Genomic DNA, 26,990 nt, shown 5'->3' on the forward strand with positions numbered 1-26,990 from the left:
TGTGTAACATGGAGGACTTTCCATTGCCTTTTTTTTTTTTTTTTTTTTTTAAGATACTCAGTTGAGCCGGAACAGCATAGAGACATGAGCTAAATATGGATTCAGAGGAGACTGAGGCGGGGTTTATATGTGGATTGGAAAAATGACTAGTTCCTTATGTGCATGGATTTTTTTTTTTTAAGTTGCTTGTTTCTTGCTCTTAGCGTAGAACAAGCCTTAGATAAAATTGCTGAGCTTCTGAAGCTGCTTGCAGGTTGTTGTGTGTCCATTGCTTTTCACAGTTATGTAACAGACAAGCCATGATACCTGATGGTCTCTTTTCAATGTTGCGTCTGTGCAATAGTTTCAAATAGTAACGTCCTTAAGTTTCTGGAAGTTATTAAACCCTATCTGTGGCAATTTCTTGGGAAGATGGCAGAATGAGGTGCTGTTTTTGTAAGACTTCATGTGAGCCATTCTAATAGCTTAACTCATGTTAATGAACTGCAGCAGACTGCAGCGCAAATCTTGCCATGTCAGAGTCGCAAGAGCTTCATGAAAATCTCTTAAACCATTAAGTGTTACCTATAGAAATACAAACCGAGATGGGAATCCTGGGCTGGAGGCTAAGTTGAATGAAAGTAGAAAATACCTAAAATACTCAATTTTAAGTTAAAAATTCGTAAGTTGTATGTCTGTGCTGTTCATTTTCATAGACATTCTGTGACAGCAAGCCTTCCTTTAATCATAACTGTTATATGCATTTCTCCAGTGAACAGGATGGCTAGTAGCAGGCCACTATCTTTTCTGTTTGCTCAGATCTGTGCACCTGTCAAGTCTTGTTTCATGTGCTGTGACTTCAACTTTGCCTTCACCCAGGTTACTGTAGCCTCTGTTTATCTGTGGAATAAGAGAACTTTCTAGCTTTCTTTCTGTTTGGTTGGGGAATAAGGAGAGAACAAGATATTCTTTCTCCTCACCGTAACCAGTATTAGAACTTGAGACAGCAAATAAAAATTTTAAAATAATTTGCCCAGTCTGTCCAGCTGATTGCTGGAATGTGAACAGTTTAGACACAACTTGTCTGTGACTCTCCAAAAGACCAATTACAGAAGTAACTGAGATGCCCTTTTGCTTGTGCAGGTGTTGAGTAGACTTGGAATATGCATTGTATTCCTTTAAGATGTAGTCCTAGTGAGAATAACTGCTACCATCACAGATTCTGTACCTTTTCTGCATTAATCGTGAAAATACATATGCAAGTCATTCTTGTACATACAAAAATGAAACTTTGTTGGATTCTTACAGTCACTTCAGCCACAGAAAAATGTGGCTGAAGTGACTGTAAGAATCCAATGAAGTTTGGAGGCATCTGTGTGTTTAAATCATTCAAATGTCATCTGCGTTATAAACACATACCTCGTGTTCCAGGAATCACTGCACTAAACACTTTGAGTGTGTGCTTTGCTTTTTCCCTCTCTATAGATTAAATCCTTCAAGTTAGCTACAGGTCTACTATGGTTTTTAGTGGTTGATTTTTACAATGTACATGGCAAAACTAAAATTATTGCACTAATTTCCCTTTTTAATTGAAATTGAAATGTTAGCATTTTATGTCTAGTTTTTAACTTGACAGGTTATCCCAAACTTAAACTCTGGAATTTTTATGAAAATGGTTGCAGATGCTTTAATAAATTCCATAGTAATGTTTATACATTAACTTTGTTTGTAGTTTTACCTTTTTTTGTTCCAGCTACTTCAGTTTTTAAACTGAGTAAAACTCACAGTGCTAAGGCAGAAAACTAAATGCGTAACAGTGGTATTTTGCATTTGTTGTGCACAAAGTCCTAGTCGGGCTAAGGTCTGCGGATGGATTCCAGACTGAGTTAGGGATCAGTGGCCAATACTAATTGGCATTGATGCTGTTGAAATTGTGTAATCAAGTATTGTGCTGACTGTCACAGGTTTTGTGCCCCCCCTCCTTCCCCTTATTTGGCGATGGATAATTAACCAAATGTTCAAAGGTTGTTTATTTCCTCTGTGCCCTTTTTCTCAGACTTGCAGGTATTGGTCTGTGCTAAAGACAGAATACTGGGCTCAATATAAGAAACGTAGAAGGAAGTTCAAGGAAACAAGTAAAGAGCAGGGTGCCTCTAGATAATATTTTCATCTAATAAATTAAGATTTAATGTATGCTGCAGAAAGCTTTAAAATTATCTGTTGTTCAGGGAGGGTGCTGTAGGGAGGTTTTGTTGGGATTTTTTTTGCCAGCTGCTAGGAAAGAGCTTCTTTAGCACCGCTGCTTGTCATTATACTGAAACGTTTTGTAGGAACTTTACCACGTTTTGCTGGTGGAGACGTGCATGTGTGTGACAGTCAACTGCTCTTCTCTACTGATGATACTCCCATGATTGTAACCTACCAAAGACTGTATTTGATAGCTTATTTTGATGATAAATTTTTGGTCTTGTGAGGGAGAGGAGAGAACAGATCCTAAATGGACGTTACTGTGCTAATTAGGAAACCTAAATTGCCATTTAAAGAGTTTTCAGTTTTATCAAGTTTGAGATGTATCCAATTCATATTCCAATGGGTAGCTTTTAACAGAATAGTTTTCCTGCATCTACTGTCTTTATGCAGAATTCCAATCATTTTATTGCTATTTCTGTGAACTCTCCAGGCGTTCTGCTTTAGTAATGTGTGTTGACTTTGAATAGATTGTGATGGTTATCTCTTTGTCTCTGTGAATGCAGACTTTAGCTTTCTGAAATGCATGATGGTGCTATAAGTAAATTCTACACGTTTATCCATATATATCACATCTATGGCAAATGAGAAAGGTTTTTATTAGCATTTACTTTTTTATTGCAAGAGAATGTTTGGAGTTACAATCTTATTTTGTGCTTTTAATTATTCGAATGAAATAAGTGATTCGGAAACAATCATTAAAATATGTCTACAGAAGTCTTTTCAATGTGCCAATTGGTTAGCTGGCAGATAAGGCAAAAAGCATGAGGATTTCCCTACAAGTATGAAACTCCTGCTGCTCACTGATAAGACATAATTATTGTATAATCATCTTAACTTGCAAATCTGTATATAATTGCAAGTACCAGGGTGTTAGGTCTCGATTTGTATTTTGTTTAGAACAGTTTTCTCATGTACTGAAGTAGTCACATGTGGACTGTGTGGGTTGGTTTGGGTTTGTTGTTTTCTTGTTGTTGTGTGGTTTTGGTTTGTTGTTTTGTTTGGTTTGGCTTTATACCTGATGAACCCTACTTTTCAAGAAGTTACGCGTTGTTCTCTCTGCAGGTCTGCTGTCTGTATTCCAATAACCTCAGTATTTCTAAACCTTCTGTCTACGTTGCCCTTGAAAGACTGCATGTGTTCTGTGAAGCATGCTGTATGAAGGGTGTTTGATGAGTGTATTCCTTATACCAAAAATGTATAATCTTAATTTCAGGTGCCTGCTGTTTAAACTTTGGTAAATGCTGCTGATTCCTATCAGCACAATTTCATAGGGAAACAGAAGAGTGACACTTTTAACAGGCTGTTTAATTAAACTCAGGCTTTGATTAAAAAATTTTGATGATGTGTTTGAAGACAATGAACTGAATTTGCTGTATTGCCAAAATAATAATAAAAAAAAAAATCATAAATGTTACCTGGATGGGTAGTGTGACCTACCTGTAAAAGAATAAGGAAACTATGTTTAGTTTAGCTCATGTGGATGTATTTCTATTTCAAGTAAATGTAATAATGTATAGAATTTTCTAAAGAAAATTTATGTTGTGAAAAACAGTAGTATAACTCTTGGATATTTTTGCATATAAGGCTATCTCTGGTCTTTCTCTGAAGGTAAATTTACTTGGGAGAGTTGTGGGAATGAAAAACACTGTTCTGCCGACTGCTTTTAAAGTTTGTTTTTAGCAGGAAAACTATTTAATATTACAAACAAAACCCCAGAGTTTCTCTGTGTATGGATGAGGTTATGTAAAAATCGCTGACATCTAGGACATTGAGTCCTTGGTGAGAATTTCTGCTGTTGCTTTTTTTAAGTGCAAGAAAATATGTTTGAAAACCTAGAGCATTGTAAAATTGACCATGTATAAATAAATTCCATTCCTTCACCAAACAAACTGGAGAAAGGGTACTCATGAAGCTAGCTGTCTGGATTTTTAACGCTGGCTGTTAAATCTATAATTTTTTGTAATCTTGGAAGACTCCTGTTTTCTGAATAAACATTAGGGCAGTATTTGACCAAAAACCTTTTAATTTTGTTCAGGCTGTGGGTAGAAAATATGTGTGAAAAGTAGGCATTTAATATTTTGCTCTTGCTCTTATTTCCACAGTGTCAGGGTTGGAGGGAATAGGACTGTGCATTTCAGTTGAGGTCATCAAGGCTATACCTGTGGAAGGCTGACTGTTTTTTTGTTTGTTTGTGTGGTTTTTTTTTTTTTTTTTTTAAATATACTGATCTATAGTTTAGATAAATGAAAAATATTATGGAAAGTCTTGCCTAACACAGTGCATAAAAGATCTGGTTGATTTAAGTTATTTGTGCTGGGTTTACATTGCATTCCTAAAGAGATTGTATGCAAAGTTTTGCCCCATTAAAAAAAAACCCTTTAAATTTCAGGTTAAAAAATTTGCAAAACACAACCAAACACCCCCACATATATTACTAACTTAGCACTCCTCACTATTTTAAAAAATATAAAAAATTAACCACTTCACACTAAAATATTAACTAGTCCTTCCTTACAACTGGTCAGTGTCTATTCTGTTCTAATATTGATTTAACAGTAGAAGAATAATGACTGTAAACAATATGCATTGTGTTTAACTATTCAACATGAAGATTAATAATTAAACTCATACCAAGACAAAAGGGGAAACTGGTGTAGTTGTTGCACTAGTTTACCTTTACTAATGTTTTAATTCTCATACAGTTATTTCACATAAGTAGCATATACTTTCATGTGATAGGCCACAGAATGCCAATTATAGTAAGCTGAGTTTCAGAATTTCATGAGAGCTTCTAATCAGGTGTATAAAAAGAGCTTTCTTTAGAGGCATTGCTTCTTATTTTCTGTGAAGGAGAGAGTACAACAAAGGCCATGTACTTTCTTGCTCTGGAGGAATCCCAGTGAAGGAAGTTAGGGCTGGTCATGAGCATCAATTTTTATAGCAGTCACCTTAATCAACTGGGTCGGCTGTGTGGATAGTTGATGTTAAGGTAACTCTTAATGGATTGTGTTGTACGGAATTAAGATGGTTAGGATCATGTAATACTTACATGTGGAAATTCTAGCTTATACAGACTGTCTAATCTCAATCTAAGATAACTGTTTTTCTTCTCATTTTGTGAGATTGTTCTTTGCCGTTCTTAAAACCCCTTTCTAACTTGCAGAAAACAAGTGTGAGACTGAAAATGATTGACATTGAAGTAATATTATGATGCATGACATGGAAGAAGACAAGTTATTTCCTGTAAAGTAACAATTAGAAGTAGGCAGTTGTGGTCTGAGCAGTTTTGACTGTAAGTTGAAGCAGATACTACGTTTCTGGATTCTTGACGCTACTCTGCTTTAGTTGTGAATAGCAAGCAGCCTCTGTGTGTGACTTAAGTCCTCTTCATGTTTTGTGGGCAGGGTTTAACTGCCTCGTATATTCCATTAGGTCAAGCAGAAGAGATCTGTGCTGTTCTGAAGTCGTGTTGTCTTGATGAGTAGTGGTGAGATGGGTGATGTTTCACATAACAATATTTGTTGTTCAGTTTGCTTTTTAAAGTCTTGGAACTTGTATTGGAAAAGCAAGAACAGAATATCAATCAGAATTAATTTTATCCTTGAAGACCATACATATTAAATGTGAATGATGCATCTGAGTCACATGTATGAAATTTATGGCATCTTGTAAAAAAATCCTAATGCTTATGGACCTTTAACTCTGGCATTTTGAGTTTATGCTGGAACTTTGTAATCTTACTGTATCATTTTAAAACAGCAATATGACATAATTTTAACTATAACTTACGTAAATTCAGATAAATTTGAAGATTCCACTCGTTTAGGAGTTTGTAGATGTGTAAGAAAGTGTATGGGTGGTGGGGGGAAATCTGTCACCTCAGCTGCGTATACTTTACTTCCTGGAGCTGAAGGCTTTACCATCTGGAAGTTGGAAAGATTAGAATGAGGGATTTCGTTACTTTCAGCAGGGGATCCTTTAGGTTAGATTTCTTTGGTGATATTTAGGGTAGAAGAAAGGAGATTAAGTAAATTAATGAATGAATATGTAACCTAAATTACAGTGTATGTGAATTACAGTTGGTAGCAGATACTGCAGGGAGAAATACGTATTTCTTGGTCTGGATTTGATAGAGGACTTCCTTTTTAATATTTATTTTCAAAATATAACAGACATTTATTTCTATTGTGTCAATTTTACAGCTCAAAAATGGGAAGCTGTTTAGAATCTACAGTTTGTATTTCTAGAACTATTTCTGCATGTATTTCTTTCCTTTGTAGGCAATACTGTGATCTTTCTCAGCATAACATTTGCAGTCCCATTCCAAAGTATGTGTTGAGGGTTTTTTGGTGGCGTGGTTTTTTTGTTGTGGGTTTTTGTTTTTTTTTTTAAAAAAATTTGTCTTGGTTTTGTTCCCATAGAATTCTGTTTCAGGATTTCTCCTAGCTCGTGCCTGTGCATTTTTCATACTTAACAGTGAGTGTCCCTCAAGTGTGGTTTTACAAGGGTTAGTTTGCTGTTAGTTTTTTTGTCTTTTCTTTTTAGGCTCCATTTTTACTATGCATTTTCTATCTTTAGTTAAGTCTTTCTAGATTTAATTTACTTCATGAACGAAAACTGTGAACCAAGAAGGTGCTTGGGAGAGGTAGGGTTACATGGAAAGTAATTTGCATGGGAGTGTTTTTGTAAGTAAAGAAATGAATGAGTTGCACACAAACTAGCATAGGAAGGGTTATTGCATATGAACTGATGCAAAGGGAGGACGAGCCTGTATTGTTTAGCGTAGGATGGGTTATCACACAGGATCCTGACAAGAGAATGTTTTAGGTTTAGTGTAGGATGACTACATGAAGTTGTTTCTAAGGAAACTGGTGCTGAGAGAATAAGGTAACATTTATATGGCTAACCTATGTGTGCGTGTGTATATATATTTTAAAGTGCGTCGAGTCTTTATAATAGAATAGTATGTGTTTTGCTGTATTTAAGGCTACAGGATAATGTCTTTATTATATTATTGTTTCCCAAATCCTGTAATTAGAGGAGTACCTTTTTCATATACAGAAGACAAATGTCTCCTTCCGCATTCTTGATGATCTTAATTCTTCTCTTTTCTGCTTCATTCACTGCATGAACTCCTAAGAGAGGGATTTAGCCACAAGTGTATGACTGTGTTTTATTCAGGTTCTTAGACTCTGTGAGGCAAACAAGACTTAAATTTCTCTCTAGTCACCTGACTTCTGTGGCTTTCTACAACTACTCTGTGCAATACAATGAAAACATCAGCTTTAAAATAATTCTTTTAAGCTCTGTTAAACAGTGTCTATTTTCAGTGTTGTATTTTCATTCACATTGCCCTAATTGTCTTCACCAAGTTTGTATATGCAAAGCATAGTTTCACTGTAGTAATTGTAGAAAGATAGGTTTGGCAGCTGAGCTTTCTGGTGCTTGAAAAGGCACATAAGACAATTTAGGGCTTAGGAGGCTTTTTGGAACAGATGGGCTGTGTTCTTTCTTTACCATTTATTTGGGCTGAAATTGGTGCAACCTTTTTGATAAGAAACAGAGCTCACTGTGCAAGTGTGGTACCATGAAAATTTTCAGGAGTATTGTCAATCATCTTTGACTTAAATGTGGTAAGGCTTTCTCCCATCATTTTCACATAACTTTCTTTGTTCTGGTATCCAAAAGGAAGTTTTTTAGCCTGGTTATTACTAGTGAGTCAGAGTGGGCAGGGAAGAAATGTCTTATCCAAGTTATTTTGCATGACTAAGGCTTATTTAATAAGGCTGGCAGCCTAAATCCCACATATAGAATACGTCAGCATTTATATTTTAAAGTTGGAATGCATGTCTGTCTGCATAAGCTTGCAATTAAATTACTGAAGAACTGGAGTTGGAAGAGGGCTCTATTTCTGTTAAAGAGAATGCTTGATCTGATGATTTAAATTAAAAAATGTCCAGATAATATTTTGTTTCTCCCTGCCTTTGTCAGTTTTGTACTTTGTGGTAGTTTCTGTTTCTCTGTGCTGTGGAGCTGTATGGCCAAGAGAGTTTTGACAGAATGCTTTTGCTTCCTTCTAATGCCATGTTGCAGTTATAGTTCTGATTTGTTGAGGACAACAGTTTTTTAATTTATTTTTTGTGTTCTTACCAAAATGGCAGCTTATATATTATGATAGAATAATATATTACATAGATGTATAGAAAGGAATCACAATGATATTTGTGATACGTTCATTATAAGAAATGTTTATTATATTACATGTACTTTTAAATAAGTACAAGTAATCTACCAAAACTGGACATTCCTGAGGCTGGTCTTACTCTCTCTTGGGATCAGATTAGTCTAAGAGTCAACCCCTTTTCCAGTGTGGAAATCAGATCGTACCATGGCTGTTTAATATAGTCTAGCATGTAACTTGACAGTGACTGAATGTATATACCTATACGCTGAGCAATTAAGGAATGAGATGCTCCTAGAAGTTTTTTGTAAAGCACATTAATTGCTATCTTACACCATTAAGTTTTCTCCTCTACTCTTCTTGTTCTACAAAAGAAGTAATTATGTAAAACAGGTGCTATAATGTTTATCTAAAACCTCTTATTGCCCTCATGATATTTTATGAGCCTTACTCTTACAGTATGAGAAACAGTATACTGTTAACAGTCTAACATTTCTACCTTGTTACATTTTAATGTTTCATTTTCTTTTACTGTGTTACAAAAATCCATTCTATCTTCTCTACCACTTAATTTCATGTGATTCTAAGACATTGAGTTCTTTTATCTTTGAATTTTCAAAATTATTCCCATATCCAGGTTAGAACTTATTTTTCATTATCTCTGTCATTAACTGCCCCTTAACCACTTTTCTGCCTTACACATACTTCTTTTTAGATTGCTTGAATCAAGTGTAGGCCAATATTTCCAATAAGAGCATATTATCAATTTTGTATGCTTTGCTTACATGTTTTCTGATTTACTTTGTACCATTCCCGTGTGGTCAAACATCTTGATTTCTTTTCTGGCTGCTGATACATTGCTGAGCAGATGCTTTCCTTAAGTTGTTGAATGTATTACCTGGTCTTTTTTTCATTTGGTATTTTAAACCTCTGCATTGAGGAATAACTAACTCATCGTGAGAAGTTCAGATTGTTTTTTTTATCTGTATTTGTCAGCATGTTGCCCAGTTTCCTTTCTCCAGTTTACCAGTATTGTTAAAATGTGTGTGTGTGTGTGTAGTGGGGAAGCATGTTTCCTATGCAGTTCTGATCACCTTATCTCATGTTGTCTTTTATCTGTTCTGCTCCCCAGAGTGTTAATTATATTAAATGAAGGTGCTCTTGTTACACAGCTATGAACATTCTGGATCAAAGAGTTGAATGTAGATTTAGTTCAGAGTATGGGTGCATTTTTTTATGCTTTTCCATGCTACTTTTTTACAGAAGTAGCATGGAAAAATCTTTCTTTAAATACACTTCTTTCCGTGGTCAGTAATGAATTATAGATATGAGAGGATGTAGCTTGGAAGAGCAAGCTATATTGATACCTGAGTTTTCTGTTCTTTTAGACCTACTTTCCGCCAGTAATGTTCTCTTGCATGGGTGGCACTGGAAAGAGATCATACAGCCTGAAGCTTTGTTTTTTTTGTTGAGACAGTCCAGGTTTTAACTGGAAAATATTCTTGCCATAACCTTTGAGGTAAAAATATGTAATATTGTTATTCATCATGCATCTAGGACTCAAATTACATTATATACATTGTGACATCTAGTATATAATGGCCCCAAAAAATTTGACTCATTCTTGTCATTCAGCTAGGACTCAATTACATTGTATACATTGTGACATCTAGTATATAATGGCCAAAAAAATATTTGACTCATTCTAGAAGTGCATGTCCCATTCATGTGACCTCCCCCATGCATTTTGAAGCTAGTATAAAATCCTGGCTTCTTTAAAAAAAACCAAACAAAAATCCCAAATAAAATGCAAACCAACAACAAAAACCTTTGCATACTTGAATAGTCATATCTTCTTGCTGATGTTTGTCAACAACTATGCATATCTAGTTGATCACACTTTTTTTCTTTTTAATCCTCTAATTGTGGTTATAGTTGTATGGCAAGTGCTGTTGGTTCCGATTATTTACAAAATCATTTTGCTGTTGCAGTTTGATTTTAGCTAGTGGTTTAAATGCGTAGTGACTAAACACATTATTATTTTACCAGTCTGTTTTTACTCTAAAGTTGAGTGAAAAATGTGTTCTCTGATGAGAGAAGTTGGTTAAACCCTTTTTCATGTCTATTACTGTAGTGTAGAAGGCAAAAGTTCTTGGGCAGTTGTCCAAGTTTTAGGTTTCATTATTTTGTTAGTATATTACTGTAGTGTTTTATTTCAGACTTTGATATTTTCAAAGACAATAATACAGAGAATGGTGCATTATATGAAAGGTCTTTAAAGTGGGAATCTATTTCTAGGTAAGCAAATGAAGGGATTGTAATTAAACATAATTTCATGGTATTTCAGTCTGTTGGTAACTTCATTTTCATTGTCTCTGGGTTTATATGTATTTTATAACTAGTCTAATCCTCCCAAAACTGTCATCTTAAGTGCACCTGAAAAGTCAAAGTTGTGAAGTGCTATCTGATGTAACCCAATGAAAGTTAAGTTCTTAAATGTCTAGGCAGCTCACATTTTAGCATCAGGAGTTAACCCATGGTTTTGTACTTTTTTATTTCTGTGCATAGCATGAGCTAGGAGAGTGCTTTTGCTTGGTAAAATTCTGTTTAGAACTTAAACTGTAATTGGCAGATGCACAATGCAAGACTGTGACTTCCTTTGAGAACGGAGTATTGTAGCTGACACTTTATGCCAAATAAATAAGTTTAGGAGAAACTTTTCTGCTATTGTTTTAAGTGCATTTTGGGGAAGCTTTTCAGTAATTGATCTTTATATTTGATTTTAATGTTGAGTGACTATGTTCACAACTATTCTGTTCCATGTTTTAGTGTGAATTTAAATTTGCTTGCTTGTTTAGTATTTAAGGAATCTTAACAATCAGTCTATATGTAAAAATAGTATACTTAATTATTACTGTTACGAATAACTAAATTCCTGCTTGGTTATTATGATTCCTACATATTATAAGAATCTTTGAGCCATAGCAGAAAAAAAAAAATCTAGTCTGTTTAAAATAACATGAGAAGTCTCTTATATTCCCTGTATTTTGTTTGCTTTGGGAGAGACATGAACACTCTGGAAATGAAACAATACTCTTAGATCAGGCCACTTCAACTTTGAATAAATATGCACATGATTTAATGCAGTTGAACCAGTTTATTTTAGAGACACACCCACATAGTGCTTAATATATTATTTTTTTCTGCAAAGGTACAGCAGACTAGGGAGTGAATGTAAGCGGGAGGTGTGCTTTACAGATGTTCATGTGAAAGTCCTGGAGTTTGGTCTGCGTATCAGGCTGAGACAGTCACACAGCTGTTGTGCTCATGTTCCTTTCTTGTAAAACTGGCAAAATGCATCAGGTGCAGCCTGGCAGGTGCAGTGCAGAATGGGGCAGTGCTCCCCACTCCAAGATGCTCCTAGGGTGCCTTGAAGGGTGGGCACAGCTGGGAGGCACAGCCACTAGATACTGCGCTAAGATGTTCACTGTGCACTTGTGAAGTGTTCATGTAGGGAGTCAGTGCACAGTTACCATGCTGTAAATCCATGACCTGGCTATCTTGCCTGTTTGTACAAGTCTTCAGAAATGTTTTTTATATCTAGGCAGAATAATTTCAAAGGGAGAGATAATGTGTCCTAAAACTGAACTAGTAGAGTAATCCTAGCTGAAATAGCTGTGGGCTACTTCTGTATTGATACAGCAGAGCTATATGTCTACATCCTTTTTAAGCTACATGAGCAAAGCAGGCTTTAACATTTGTAAAAGTCTTCCAGGAATTATGCAAATGTATCATTGGAGAAATGAATAGTTTGTGTTTATGTTTTTCTAGAAATGTAGTGCAAGATTGACATATAGATAAGATGCTTTTCCTTCTGGGATACAGTTCATATTATTGATCTTTAACGTACACCCCATCAAAAACATTCTGAAAGCATCAGAACAACTATCTATATAAGCAGCCACACAAAGCTGCATGTGGTATTTTCATAGAGTGAAAATGTATAGATTGTACAGTAGAGGTGGCCCCAGAAGATCTACAGTGTAAAGCTCTCTTTTCCCCCATTTTCCTAACAAATACACAAAAGTGTATACTTCAGGGATGAATAAACAGAGGATTCCTGTGGCAGATGTCCCGTATTCTAATCCTTTGCGTACTTTGGAAATTATCACATACAACGTTAACAAAAATTCTTCTGCTTTATCAGTGTAGAGCTGTTAAAATCTTACTGTACCACATGTAAGAAAACACTGTGTGCTGGATTTTGTTTCTGGAAGAGTTCTTAAAGGGCATAGCATAAGGTCTGTGCTTCAGCACTTCTCAAGATGGCTGCTTTCCTAGGCAGCAGGTATGGCTTTGGTTCTGAAGCTGACTTACTCTGGGAGAAGTCCCCAAAAAGGGCTTGCTTGAAGGTCGATGCATGGCACAAACATTGGGGAGAAGTATGTGGGATACTGGAGGGGAAGGTTGACTTTTCTCATGGTAGCTAGCCTCTAGATAGGCTTAACTACAATATCAAGCTGAACCCAAATTTTGACACCAGCACAGGTTCAGTTATTAACTTTATATGAGTTGACTTGTTTGACAAAGAGCCATATGTGGACTTTATCTAAGGTTCAATAGATTTCTGTAAGAGGAGTTAATTTCTTAATAAGGTTAGGTGTCATGCCTTCATGATACTTGACATTTTTTGACTGAATGTAGTAGGAACGCTGGGATCTTGATAGTGTTCACAGTATCATTCTTGCAACTCTTGCTGGTTTTGTAATTTCTTGTAGATATGTCATGATAAATCCTGACTCAGGAGAATTGCTGATTCTTCAATTAATTGATTTTGCTTATTTGTAGTATTCTTTTCTTACTCCAGACATTTTTACTGCATGTGGTACTTGACAGACTTGTGCGTTTTGTTACTTCTGCAAGTTAGCTTGTTTAGCATTCTCCTTTCTTGCTCTGAATTGTAGTGCTATAGGGCAAAGAACACTTGTTGCTACTTTAAAATACACAGTAGTATTTGTTGCTCACTGTAGCTTTATCATATACACGTTTTGTTTTCCTGGTGGAGCTGTATTGTAGTCTCATACAGATTGCTGTTCACTGGAATAAAGAGAAGGGGGAATTTGTTTTGGCATGAGGGTTTTTTTGTTTGGTTTTGGGTTGTGTTGTTTTGGGTTTTGTTAGTTTGTTTTTAAGCATGATCTTCATTGCCCCTTTGAACATTTCTCCAAGGAAATGGTCAACTTTATACAGAGTTCATGTAATCTCTCAAGTTCATACAGTGCTGGAGGAGAACAGTTACTTGCCTCCAGATTTCAACAGGATCTCCCAAGCTGAAGTAATCATTTTGGGGGAGAGGGGAATTTCTGGCCATGAGTTATAGCTGAAGTTTGCCTTTGATTTAAGGACAGTTATTTACTGTTTTCTATGTGTAAAACAATTGGACACCTCCCCCACCCCCCCCACCCCCCGATTTGTAATGTTATACTTTTTTTTTTAATTTGTCTTAAATTTGTTGTAGAAAACCTGCAGATTTGGTTTTAAGCAAACTGGCAATTGAAACTGACAAGTGAAAGGTGAACTTCAGTGTATTACATGATTTTGCAATGACATTGAAATTTTGGCTCTGTAAGCCATATGTATTAATAACAGTGATAGTAAGGAAGAGTCTTTAATGTATTCCATTTAAGAGGTGTATATCCTCCAAAGTCAAGGTTTTGATTCAGCTCACATTTTAGAAAAGTATTAGTCTTTTCTTTCAACTTGCATCTTTCTTGCACCGTTCTTCCTAAGAAATAGTGCTTCAGCTTTCCTTTCTAGTGTGCTTGTAGTACTGTGCACCGTGAATATGTAAGGATTTTGCACATAGGTGACAAAGCCCTTTTTTGGATGAAGGCAATTCCTCCCTCTTCCCCTGCTAAAATGCTGAGCAGTTTTTTGTTTTATTTTGGTTTTTTTTAATGGCAAATTGCTTTGTTACAGAAGGACCCAGATACACTTTAGTGGATTTGATAAACTTTGATTTATAAAGTCAAAAAATATATACATTACTTTTTTATATTTCTCCTCATTTTGTGATCATTGCAGTTTCTTTTCACCTTTCAGAAAACGGGGCAGTACTTGAAGGCTTGACAAATGCATCCCAGGTTGAAAAACTGCTGCATTCCTCCTCCTCTTCCTCCATTAGAAAATTGACTTTGTTAAAGAGGTAAAGTTGAATGTTGCACTTCCTGTAGAAACTTTTTTCCAGGCAAAGTGAACTAAACCTCAACTTTTTTTGTAGCGTGTCTTGTGGTGTTTTAAATTAACTTACATACATGTCTGACTCATACCTCTCTTCCTATTTGTTGAAAAGGATGTCTTTGGAAACCTTTGTTTGCAGAGAACTATTTAGTTCTGTTGTGTTATTTGATAGAATTATTGTTAGCACTTCTGCTGAAGTAAGTCACCCAAGTGTTACTTGAATTTAAATTAATCTAATGTCGTTTCTGAATCTGCTATCATTTGGGATATTTAAACACGCTTTAGAAATCTCAGAATCACAGAATCATCTAGGTTGGAAAAGACTTTGAAGATCATCTAGTCCAACCATTAGGCAGTTCTCAGGCAGTTCATATCTGAATGACTTGTTGCCAAGGGCCATGCAAAATGCTAGAGGTAGCCCTCTTCACAGTTGCCAACATTGAACTTAAAGCTTCCTATCACAATTTTTATATCTTATTTCACCATTTTCCATTTAACAAATACTAATCTGTTCTTAAATACAATCTTGCTCAAAGCCCCATCTGATGTGGCCTTGAACACTTCCAGGGAAGGGGCAGCCACAGTTTCCTTGGGCAACCTGTGCCAGTGTCTCACCACCCTCACAGTAAAGAATTTCTTCCTCACATCTAATTTAAATCTACTGTCTTTCAGTTTAAAACTGTTACTCCTTGTCCTGTCACTACAGCCCCTGATGCAGAGTCCCCTCCCTCTTTCCTGTAGCCCCTGTAAGTACTGGAAGGCTACTATAAGATCTTTCCAGAGCCTTCATTCCTCTGGGCTGAACACCCCCAACTCTCTCAGCCTGTCCGCACAGGGGAGGTGCTCCAGCCCCTGATCATCTTCATGGCCTCTTCTGGACCTGCTCAAGCAAGTTGGTGCCCCCAGAGCTGGACACAGCACTGCAGGTGGGGTCTCACTAGAGTGGAGTAGAGGGGGAGAATCCCCTCCCTCTCCCTGCTGGCCACACTGCTCTTGATGCAGCCCAGGACATGGTTGGCTTTCTAGACTGTGAGCTGGTTCACAGTCAGTTTTCCATCCACTAGTACCCCCAAGTCCTTCTCTGCAGGGGTACTCTCAACCCACTCCTTGTCCAGCCTGTATTTGTATTTGGGATTGCCCTGAGCGGTGTGCAGTACCTTGCACTTGGCCTTGCTGAACTCCATGAGGTTTGCACAATTCCAGCTCTCCAGCCTGTCCAGGTCCCTCTGGATGGCACAGCCCTTCCCTCCAGCGTGTCAACTGCACCACACAGCTTGGGGTTATCGACAAACTTGCAATTTTGTGACTTGTGAGATCATGCAGAAAGACAAAATAACCCATGTTGCTTAGACCTATTGAAACATCAGGCAAAGGTGTCTAATGATGCCTTGTGTTTTAAACATTCTTGCTGTTGCATTGAGAATTAAATTTATGAGAATTCAAAAGATGTTAGGATATGACTGTAGCATATTAAATGGAAAATAAGAACCACAGTTGTCCTTGCAAATTTACTTTTTTTATGAGAATTCCAACATACTTTTAGAAGAGCTAAATCTTGTCGTTTGAACAAGAAGCCTCAAAATTCTTAAAGTTTAAGGAGCAAAGTTCTGCTATTAGGATTTCTAATAACTGGTTTTATGAAACTGCTTTACTTTGAACTGTTATTACAGTCTCTCTCATAATTTGTTCCATGATGCTCTTCGCTTTGTTCCACTTGTCTTTTCTTTGTACTATATTTGGTAAGGGAGCAAGAATGGGATGATGTGTTTGTCTTAAATAATGTACATTTTGGCCTGAAGCACTGAATCCTTCTTTTTCTTCCTCCCCCATTTATGTGCAGTATTTATGACTGAAAGTCTGAAGAGAACAATTTAATCATTGTTAGAAAATGGGACCAGTTGTCTAAAATTCAACTTTTCATATTGTTTGATGTTATATAATTCTATTGGAAATATGTTAACAGCTTTTTATTGGGGTAGGATTTTACAAAACTAAGTATTGCTGCCAGAACTCTTACTTAATTTATTTTTTCCTTCTGAAGGTGAGAGAAGCAAAAGTAGTAAGAAAATGCTGGGATCAGAACGAGGTGTCGTGGAAGAATGGCTGTCAGAATTCAAGGTAAGCTGAGAGGATGAATGATAGCTATACCATTGGCTTTGTGCCACAGAGCATTGATTATTTATTTTTTTTTAATTTTTAAAAACCTATAGTTAACATAGATCTTACTTGATCTTTCAACTACTACTAATGCATAAAGCATGCAAAGGTCCATGTAAATGAGTCAGCCAGTACGTAATATGCAATCTTCTAATAGTAGCTTATTTTTATTGTTTATTACTGTAGAGCAGAACACCGCTATAGCAATGGGTTTTTTTAAAGCATATGTTTCTGTGTGAATCAAACTGATAGAATTTAATAGCCCAATAACTACCCAAATTTCTAATCAAGCAAATTCTTTATTTTTAAAGTGTTAGTAAAAATTTTTGGAGTTTAAGAAGTGTTAACAGTATTTGGCTGTTTTTTTTTTCCTATGGTCTGCATAAAATTGTTTTGTCATGAAGAATCTGAAGTATTTTTAAGATTTTTGCATATTGATAATTATGCTGAGTGAAATACATGATAACGCATAAACAAAAAACCTGGATTTCATGACTGATACAAAATGAATCTGTTAGTTAAATTAAGAATTAGTAATTCCTCACATCATTGATGATACACAATAAGTCGTTACAGGCTGTTGCTGGAAATTTGTTGAGGAGCCAAGGATAGAAAATCCACAGATGTCGTTTCTTAGGGGGACTTGAGGCTGTCCCTTCTTATTCTAATTATCCACACTTATTAAATAATTTGAGCTGATCTGATAAAGACTTTGAAAAGTGCCTGTAAATACAGAATATCAAGAAAGAGTCCTCATATCAAGCTGGAGCAAATGATTTTATGAAAGATAAATCTGAAACTGCTTTTGGATTTAACCTTAAAAGTTGGTATGTGCACCCCAATGCTATTCGTATGGAGAAGAACTTGTACAGAATGAACTAGGTTACAAGTCTGAAAATTTCCTGAACTTAAGGAATTTTTCTTGATGTTGGGATGAGACTGAATCCTTTTGTGAAGATCTTTAATACTTGGAAGCATTGATTTGTCAGGGTAACACTGTTTTTTGTTTTGTTTTGGTTTTTTTTCTTTAGGCATTACCTGAAACACAAATTTCCAGCTATGCAGCTACATTGCACCGAAAAAAGCCACTGGTACCAGCTCTTTATAAGGTCATTCAAGACCCAAATAATGAGGTAGGAAACTTTAAAAAAGATTTTTGTTCATTTTGTTGTATCTTCCACCTCTACAACTAAAGCTAGAGAAGTTGAGAAGTGTAGATGAAGATTGATTCTTCTTTCTGATGTAATCTAACATGTGTATCGTCTCTCTTCTTACTCTCCTGTTTTTTGACAGTTACTTTAACACCTTTCTGGTAAGACACAACCTCATCTGCTCCCAAAAATACAGTTTAGGCTGTCTGCTAGCTTTTACTTGCCACAACTGACTGTTATACTTGATTTGGCATGAGTTTGTTTGTGTGGTTTTCTTTTCCCCAGGAATTACCTTTCAGGTGTAACAGAGACAAAGTAGGCCTTACAGTGAAACTCAGTAAGACCAATGTGCTTCTCACCTGATGGCTTATTACAGTGAACGATGGAATCAATTTATTAAATCCTATTAAACGAACCAGATCATCTTTTGCTTATAGTAGTATCATTTTTGTGTAATTTGATTTACACTGCTGTAAACAAGAGCAGAACCAGGGCCTCAAAATATGAATATACACAAAGAAAACTTAGCTTACCCTTGTACATAATTCATTTTGCAAATTATGTTAAACTGAGCTTTCTACCCCATTGGCTTCTGCTATAAGCATTTCTGGGAAAGTGTGTGAAATATAACTTCGGAATAAATTGTGCAAGCATACCGTTCTCTGTTGTGTAAACTAGTTAAAATGCTTCAAAAAATTTGTTTTATCATCTGTAATTTCCTGTATATTTATAAATTAAATGGCAAGTGTACACAGCAGAGTTGTTCTTTATTTTCCTAAGCACAGCTCAGCTGCTTTTGGAAGTTGAATGCTTGATTGAACTTAAAGAAGATTGCATAATGGTCATGCAATTAAAAAAAAAAGCTTCATAGCTGTCAACTTCATTTCAGTGTAACAAATAACTTGCATAGTGACCTTTTTCTTTTGTCCTGAAACTACCCTTACTCTCCAACCTGAAGCCATCATTGTTGTTGTCTTTTAATATATATGTATTTGTGTGTGTGCATACATCTGAAAATGTAAAAAGCTTTCCTTTGCTTTAAGAATAAGCATTTGATTTTTTTTTTTTTTAAATGATCCAAAGAACCAGATTTGCAAAAGAGTATCTTCTTAAGGGTGTGACAGTAATCTGATTGCAAACTGATGCAATAAAAATTGTCAAATATTACTCTTTGGAACTACTCTTGCTGTTTGGGCACGATTTTCTGGTATCGGGTATAACAGAAGCAATCCCAGACTCAAAGATGACTAACTTCAGGTTCTGCTTGTTAAGGCAGTATGTGTTTCCTTGTTGCACTTCTTCCAGACTTATTTGTGTGAGAGGAGTATAACCATAGTAAATTAATTACTTTGCATAATTCTGTGGTAATATTTGGCTTTAAGTGAGGCGTTTTTAAAATATGCCTTGTAGGTCATTATTTGTTAGAAGGATTACTGCTTATGAAGGTAAAGCTTATGTGGTAGACTATTATAAAAATGTACTTGCTGGATTCTTAAACTTGCGGGACAAGTAATTTTTTTAGTACAACTTAATCATAAAGCTGTCCTATTTTTAAAACTTCCTGCAAGGAGCAAACTCTTTAGGGCAAAAATGAATTTTTCTAGAATCACATAATTCTATCTTGGTAAGACCAGGATTATTAATTTAATATGGAACCAGCATGTTTAGGAACCAAAACAACCAATCAAGGTATTTCTCCTTTTTTTGACATCTGTCTATCAATTTGAGAGCTATCAAATGAAGACAAGCATACTGTCAAGTTCAATACAATTGTTACTTTTTACCTTTTAAGAAATTCCCTGATTTTTTTTTTTTTTTTTAAATTTTTTAAATATGGAGATGATGATGAATGGAACAGAAAGTTCCAATGTGGGCTATTTAGGTTTAACTTGGAAAGCTCAGCCTTGGAATAAAATGAGATCACTTTTGCAATGGCAAGTACCTCCCAGACCCAGTACTCTCCAAATAATAACTAATTTTACCCATTATGTTATAGTTAAGCCTAAGATGAGCACATTATTTTTCTACCACGACTGAATTCTTCAAAAAGGCAAGCATTTCCAATCTGTCATGCATTTTATATTATATTCTATTTAACTTCAAGGTATGGCTCTTAAGATTTGACAAACTTGTAAAATAAGCCAAAGTGAAGCTATTCATCAGCTTCCTTAAAGCATGACTGGTCTGCATCTCTGTGAGGTGTAAAAATGAAGTCAGTAAATCATGTCATTGTCACCTACTGTATATTTAAGACATTAAAAATTAGGTTTGTAATTGTTATGCTAGTTACTGTTTATGTTAATAGGAAAGCTCTTTTAATATAATTTTTGGGTTTGTCAGAAGAGAGAGATGGATATAAGAGGGTTTTTTACTTTGGATTTTTTAGCTGACTCTTGTGCTACTCAGTTTCCTTTGGCTTTGGACTGAAAGATCTTCAGAATTAAGAAAGTGTGTGCCAGTTCATGTATACAGAAACTACTGGTGGCAAAAGCACCATTTCCTCTGTTTAACCGGTGTCTTTCTTCTCAATATTTATATGCAGAGAATTAATTGGAAGAGGCTGGTTTCTCTGACAAGCCAGATAATTAGGATGCAAGGAAGACATCTGTTCTTTCTTACAGTGTCAAGTTTTGTGTTTCCAGGTGGAGACAATCGTACTGTATTTGATAGAAAACATGGATGTTCATGGCTTTGAAAATATGTGTTGTAGTGTCTTTGTGATGGCAGCTTTTTTCTTGTGGCCTTAAAGCTCTGAACACACCAAAAGTGCTATAGTAGTTGCTACAAACAACATTCAGGTTTTCGCCTAAGTAATCTGCAGTTGTTAAACCTTTAGAACATATGACATCTACTAGAAATGAGGAGTATTTACAGGCTTGCAGCACTAGCACCATATTGCTGGTATCTTTCTAGGGAGCATGATTTCAGTTAAAAGACTAATTTTATAGAACTTGCATTTGAAAGGGAGTAGAATAAACTCAGTAACTGCTCTGGTTGAGTCTTATCTAACATTAGCTAAAGGAAATTACTCTTTTCTACTTTTAATGGGACTTGGGTTAGACTGGTTAATTTCAAATAGGAAACAGCTTTGGGCTGCTGTCCTCTCTAATCTAATAGAAGTACTGTTTATAGCAATGCTGCTGTATATATCTGGTTTCTGATAATATTTGTTTAGCTTTTCTTGCACCTGTTATCTCCTTGCAGATATGCTTGTATTTACTGTTTCCAGAGATTTATTGTTCTTTATGCTACCTGTTTGTGTATATTTTCTTTTAAAGGAAACCTGCAAAATTTTTTTCAGTGATCTCTGAATTACTTATTAACAACTTTTTATTTATTTATTTGAACCTATGAAATGTGCTAGGCCTTTCATAAAACAAGGATATGGTTCTGTCTCTGAGGATTTGAATGTTTACTGTAACATATGGTTTTAATAATTAGTGTCACTTTTGGGTACGAGTTTCTACTAAGTAAATATTAAGAAAGAACATGTATCTTTTGAACATAAAGTATTATATATGTATGAAATACTGGAATAAATGTACTAGATATAATATACTCAACTTGACAGAGGAAGCCCTAGCATTGTTTTATTAAAATGGTTGCAATGGAAGCATTATGGGGTTCTAATTTCATTTAGATCCCAAACCAAAACTTAAATGGTGAGGTATTTTATGCATGGCTTGTAAAAATCTCTGTGCTCCAAATGACTGGACTTAATCTCATTTTGTATCAACACTGTCAGTGTCAGCTTTCTTCTCTCCCTCTGTCTCTCTTTGCTCCTGTTGTAAAAACAGGATTTTAGCTTAGAGTAACTGGGCTGTTAGTCAGAAGCCTTGTTACGCAAGGTGCTTATATCAGAGACTTGTATAAAAAGAGATTTGTCCAATAGTAAAGTTTTATTTGGTGTAGATGTCATGTTATGACTTATGTAATCAGTGGTTTAAAAATTGTATGCTTTATTGACCAGAATACTGTGTGTTAGAAATGAAACTAATGTGTTCGCCCTTTCTTGGGTGATTCTCAATTAAGGCAGCTATCATGATAGAAAATTGTAAAATTTGTGTTTCATGTTTGTGATATACTAGAGTAAAATATCTTAAGTCTAAATATGTGTATGTGAAGTCATACAGTCTTACAGATTTATGGCATTGCACATTCAATGTGCAATTGCTTGTTGCAAACATTCAAACTAATCACTTGTAGAAGTGTCTGTCTCTCTGCTGATAGCAAGGGATTTTTTTCAAAGTTTTCTAAGAGGATGGATGGTTCAGAACAAACCACAGAAGTGCATCTTCATACAGCACAGCAAAAGAGTGACAGTGTTGTTATACAGGAAATTCTGGGTACTAGGATTTTTTTGAATAGACAAATTGATGAAAGAAGAACGTATCAAAGTCTGTGAAATATACTGCTGATGCTCTGAAAGTCCGAAGATGCATACCCTTGGGAGTGAGAGTGTGTACTGGAAGAGGAGTTGTATATTCCTTATCTGATCTTTTGTTCTGCACTGGGTATTTCCTGCTTAAGCCTTTTTGTCTCACCGGTACAGCTGCTATTGTGCCCAAATGTAGGGGTTTTATTCCTCAAAAAAATTGATATGTATAATTTAATGTTTGATATTATTGTATATGTATGTGTGAGAGCTACATAAAGCATATTTGTTTAGAAGGAAGACTTTTTTGAGATTCTGACCTCTGTTTTCTGCCTCTGTAGCTCCTCTATATGGACAATTTAGGTTACAAGGCTACATGGATGCCTCTGTCTTTTTGAACGTTGAATCCCATGAGTCTTTTCCTTAGATCAGATTATCCCATTTTTTAGAATGTAATACTAGATATTGGTCACAGACCTTCTCAAAACTCCTCTTGAAATATTTTTTGGGGTGTAGTTTTTGACTGTGGTATTAAAAAACTGATTAGTCACAGGAAAGGAGGAGACAGTTTTGTGGGTGCATCTTAACTATTTGTTTGCCATTGTAGACTTCTACAATGGCAGGGTTTTTCTTGTACTTATCACACTGACTTGATAAGGGCCTTTTTTGATTTTTTGTACTGAAATCAGGACAGCTCAAGATGGAGAAATCAGTTTGCATTATAATGAACAAATGTACGCTTGTTGGGTTTGAAACTAAAAAGCTGTAGGTAAGAAATTAGTTCATATTTCTGTCAATAGACTTCTCATTAGCTGCTGTCATTAGAAGCTAATCTTTAACCTCTGTGCTTTTATAAATCTTAAAACTACACCATTAAAGTTTTATGGTGCACATTGTTCAAGCCATGTGTCTGTCACATGCCTTAAATTAGTACCTCTCATTAGTAAATCTCATGCTGACAGCCCTAGAGAATAATGTTCTTGAAACACAAGATGGTAGTGGCTGTAAGGCCACATTTTCCAGTACTGCATACCAGTGCTCCTCAGATCTCTCCTTATAAATTTCCTTAAAAGGAATGCAGATACATTTTGGTTCATTCACTTACTTGCCATCAAGGAGTGTCCTTTTACTGGTTGCAGTGATTATGTGATATAGCCCTATATTTGCTATTTCTTTCACCCTTATTAGAGAAACCTAACAGTAATGCATTAGCCTTTTTGCCTTTCCACAGCTCCTGGAGCCTGTTTGCCACCAGCTCTTTGAACTTTATCGTAGCTCTGAAGTTCGGCTCAAGAGATTCACACTGCAATTTTTGCCAGAGTTGATCTGGGTATATCTGCGTCTTACTGCCAGCAGGGATAGGCAGAGTAATGGTTGCATTGAAGCACTGCTGCTTGGCATTTACAACTTGGTAAGTAAGATAAGTGGGAATGGCTGAGGAAAGCTTTGATCAGAGGTTTTGTGTCACTGACCACTACAAATAAAGTAAATGATTGGAACAACATATTTAAAATTATAATACTTACATGAAAACATATTTAATCTGGAGAAAAGCATAATGTAATGAAGGTTTAATAAGAATGTGTCTGCAAAAATACATTTTTTTTTTTTTATAGTAATCTTTTTTGGACAAACATTTTAACTAAAAAGGATCATCTCATCTCATGGACTGTCGAACTGTTGCATACTTTTGTAAGGAAATTAAGTAGCCCTCCTTAATGTTGAAAAATATGGCTTTGTATGGAAATAATTGTCAGGCCAATAGACTTGGTCAATCTTCATGTGTCACTTCCCTCCACCCTTCTGCTTACTTTGAGTATGTCTTTTTAAGGGTAATCTGAAGCTAAAACCACTCTGCATGCTAGCACTTAGATGCATGTATATGTTTGAGGCAGATGGTTGTCTTGAGCAGAACTGTGATTTTTAAGACTAAGTAAAATTAACTAAAGATGATCGAGTTTGGCTATTGGGTGTAAAAGTAGCTTTTTTATATCCTTACCTTAGTCTGGAAATGTTTACTCTTGTAATTTTGTGAGGCTGTTTGATAAATTTAGCAGTACTGCCAAGATAGGCATTCCCTAATGGGAATTTGTGTGTTACAGGACTTTGAAACATTATACTGAAACATTGTGCTTCTCTCTACTGTCATAGTCGATCCCTCCTTTAAATTGTGTATTATGTTTCTACACATGATAAGACACAGAACAGTCAAACTGTGATTCTTTAAAAAAAAAGTCTTGTTATGTGTCTCTAGATGAGCTCTAAAAACTGGAAGATCCAGTCATGTTAGATTTATTCTAATAGAAAAAACATTCAAAACTGCTTGCTGAGTTTTGGTACTGTTTGCTGGCTTGAAGTAGCATGTTTATCTTTGTCGACCATTTTCTTATAAAGGTCCTTTTGCAGTTCCTTTTAAAGTCATGTTGGTGATTCATGTTTTTTAAGGACAGTAAGTTCTTCATTCTTCAGGAAGAAACAGGCTTCACAATGAAGAGTGGCTCCCACTTTTTTTTTTCTTTAAGTTGTTAATATTTTCATGCACATACAATGAGACTGAAGGAGCAAAGTTAATTTTTCGATACTTAGAAAGTGAAAGACAAGGATAAATCTTTTGCATTCTGCTATTCTATCAACTGTCCTCCCATTGTGATCCTTAAAGCTTACTACAAGTACTGTGCTGCCTTGGACTAAGTTTTCACGTAAACTTGAATGACTAGAGCTCACTGTTTAGAAACTTTCTGTAAAAAGTGAAAAGGGAGGATTTCAGACTCCTTCATGATATAGTCTTATGTAATTGCTTTTGGTGTATTTGCTTCAAAAACTTCTGGGTTTGCTTATGTAGTAGCCTAGCAACTATAAAATCTGACCAGTTTGAAAACCTTTTGAGAAAACATTCTGTGTATTGCTTACTGATTGAATGCCTGAAGAAACTTTGCCAGTCCCCTTGATTTCACCTTTTCTTTGTTAGGAAGTACTGCAATTGTCAGCACGTGACTCATCAGCCCTCATGTGTCTGTATCTTTGGGGTTTACAGTTTAGCCTTGCTCCACTATGCAATTCTATTCTAAGTGTTATAATGTAAATTTGGGTGAAATAAAGCTTTTTGGGTTTTTTTGCTTTTGATGAAGTCACACTGATCAAGGAGCCAGTGCTGGTTTAAGTGCTGCAGACTGATTCTGCAAAGCAGTCTGTGATAGAAGTCTTCCCCTTTTTAAATATGTATGTAAATTTGCTGATGGTCTGCAAACGCATAGAAACTTTGGGTGTTAATAGTTTTATCAGATCCAAGGCATCTCACTTCTTATTTGTTAAATACCTTCTCAGAGTTGACAATTATTGCAAGTCCTATGTCCTTCTGTTTAGGTTTTGATTTTATTTTTTAATGCAGGAAATTGCTGACAAGGATGGAAACAATAAAGTTTTATCTTTCACCATCCCTTCGTTATCTAAACCCTCAATATATCATGAGGTAAGAGACCTGCTGTGGTAAACCAGAATTGGATCTGTTAGAGGAATGAAAACTGGATCCAGTTGATACAACAGGCCATTTTAGATGCATCTTGTTGCAGGAAGTTTTCAGTGTCAGTAACTTGCAATTTAATGTAATCGAATTCAGTAGCATTAGTAGAAGACAAGGAATATAAATGTTGAAAAATCTTTGACCCGTTTTGATGTTAGTTTTGTTGTAGTTGCAACTGTGGTTTTTGCCTCTTATGTGTTAGTGTAAAAGGAGTTTTCCTTCTTTTAACTCCTCCTTAATACAGTTTAACTTGGAATTGTGTTTTATTTTCCCTGCTGTAACTGTACAAAAGGTCTATGCAATTACAAAAAAAATTACTATAAATGGATATGTAAGAATCAAAGATGAAAAGTGCTTTCACCTGCTCTGTTGTTTGTAAGTGTGGAAGCTGTTTATAATATGAAACTAGGTAATGTTTTTGGATCTACTGTATTCTGGAATAATCTTCATTTTTACAGATCACAAGGCAAATGTGTCTTTCGGCTTGGGTGATTAAGAGTTTTAATGCTTTTGGGCACTTTTTACTTATGACTTGATTTCTCCCCTCTCCTTCCTTTCTTCTCCTACCACCTACTTCTAGCCCTCTACTATTGGATCCATGGCTTTAACTGAAGGAGCCCTGTGTCAGCATGATCTCATCAGGGTAGTTTACAGTGATCTTCATCCTCAAAGAGAAACCTTCACAGCACAGAACCGGTATGTGAATATATAGGTGCTTTGCTAGGCAAACGAGTAGTCCTTAAACATTAAGACTAAATATATGTACACTAGTTAATTTAGAAGAGAGTAACTTCTCTGTCATTTCTGTGTCTGTCAGGAATATCCTTGGGTTTATGTCTGTCCACTTTTTCTGGAAGTGTAACAAAATCCAGCTTTGGTTCTGAGGCTGTGACTGCTTTTTCCAGAGGAAAAGCGGAATGGAGCTGAATGCATTGAAAGAAGTTAGGATGAGAGAAATTGCCCTGCTGTTCTAGCAACTGCCAGCTTTACATGTGTCTGAAGCCAGCTCTAGGAAAACTGATAAAATAATTTTGAATGCATTGCAAACTTGTCAGGTTCTATAACTTTGTTCAAGTATTATGCCATGTGCCATTTTCTCTGTAGCTCCTGCATATGTTAGTGGCTTTCAGTAATAAT

General features: G+C 35.7%; 1 protein-coding gene across 4 annotated transcripts in view; it reads left to right on the plus strand.

Moving 5' to 3' along the window:
- The window catches only part of HYCC2 (hyccin PI4KA lipid kinase complex subunit 2), a 59,353-nt gene that overhangs the window by 9,783 nt on the left and 22,580 nt on the right, over window positions 1-26,990 (plus strand). For 3 of the 4 annotated variants that reach the window (XM_074911297.1, XM_074911298.1, XM_074911299.1), the window contains exons 3-8: window positions 14,513-14,615; window positions 16,692-16,768; window positions 17,839-17,940; window positions 23,565-23,744; window positions 25,722-25,802; window positions 26,434-26,549. In XM_074911297.1, coding sequence (XP_074767398.1) covers window positions 16,718-16,768; window positions 17,839-17,940; window positions 23,565-23,744; window positions 25,722-25,802; window positions 26,434-26,549 — 530 coding nt within the window. In that variant the 5' untranslated portion in view covers window positions 14,513-14,615; window positions 16,692-16,717. Of the gene's footprint in view, window positions 1-14,494; window positions 14,616-16,691; window positions 16,769-17,838; window positions 17,941-23,564; window positions 23,745-25,721; window positions 25,803-26,433; window positions 26,550-26,990 lie in introns of all 4 variants that reach the window. The other variant, XM_074911296.1, reaches the window with a different exon arrangement.

Source organism: Athene noctua, chromosome 7 (genome assembly GCF_965140245.1).
Source record: "Athene noctua chromosome 7, bAthNoc1.hap1.1, whole genome shotgun sequence".
NCBI lineage: Eukaryota > Metazoa > Chordata > Aves > Strigiformes > Strigidae > Athene > Athene noctua.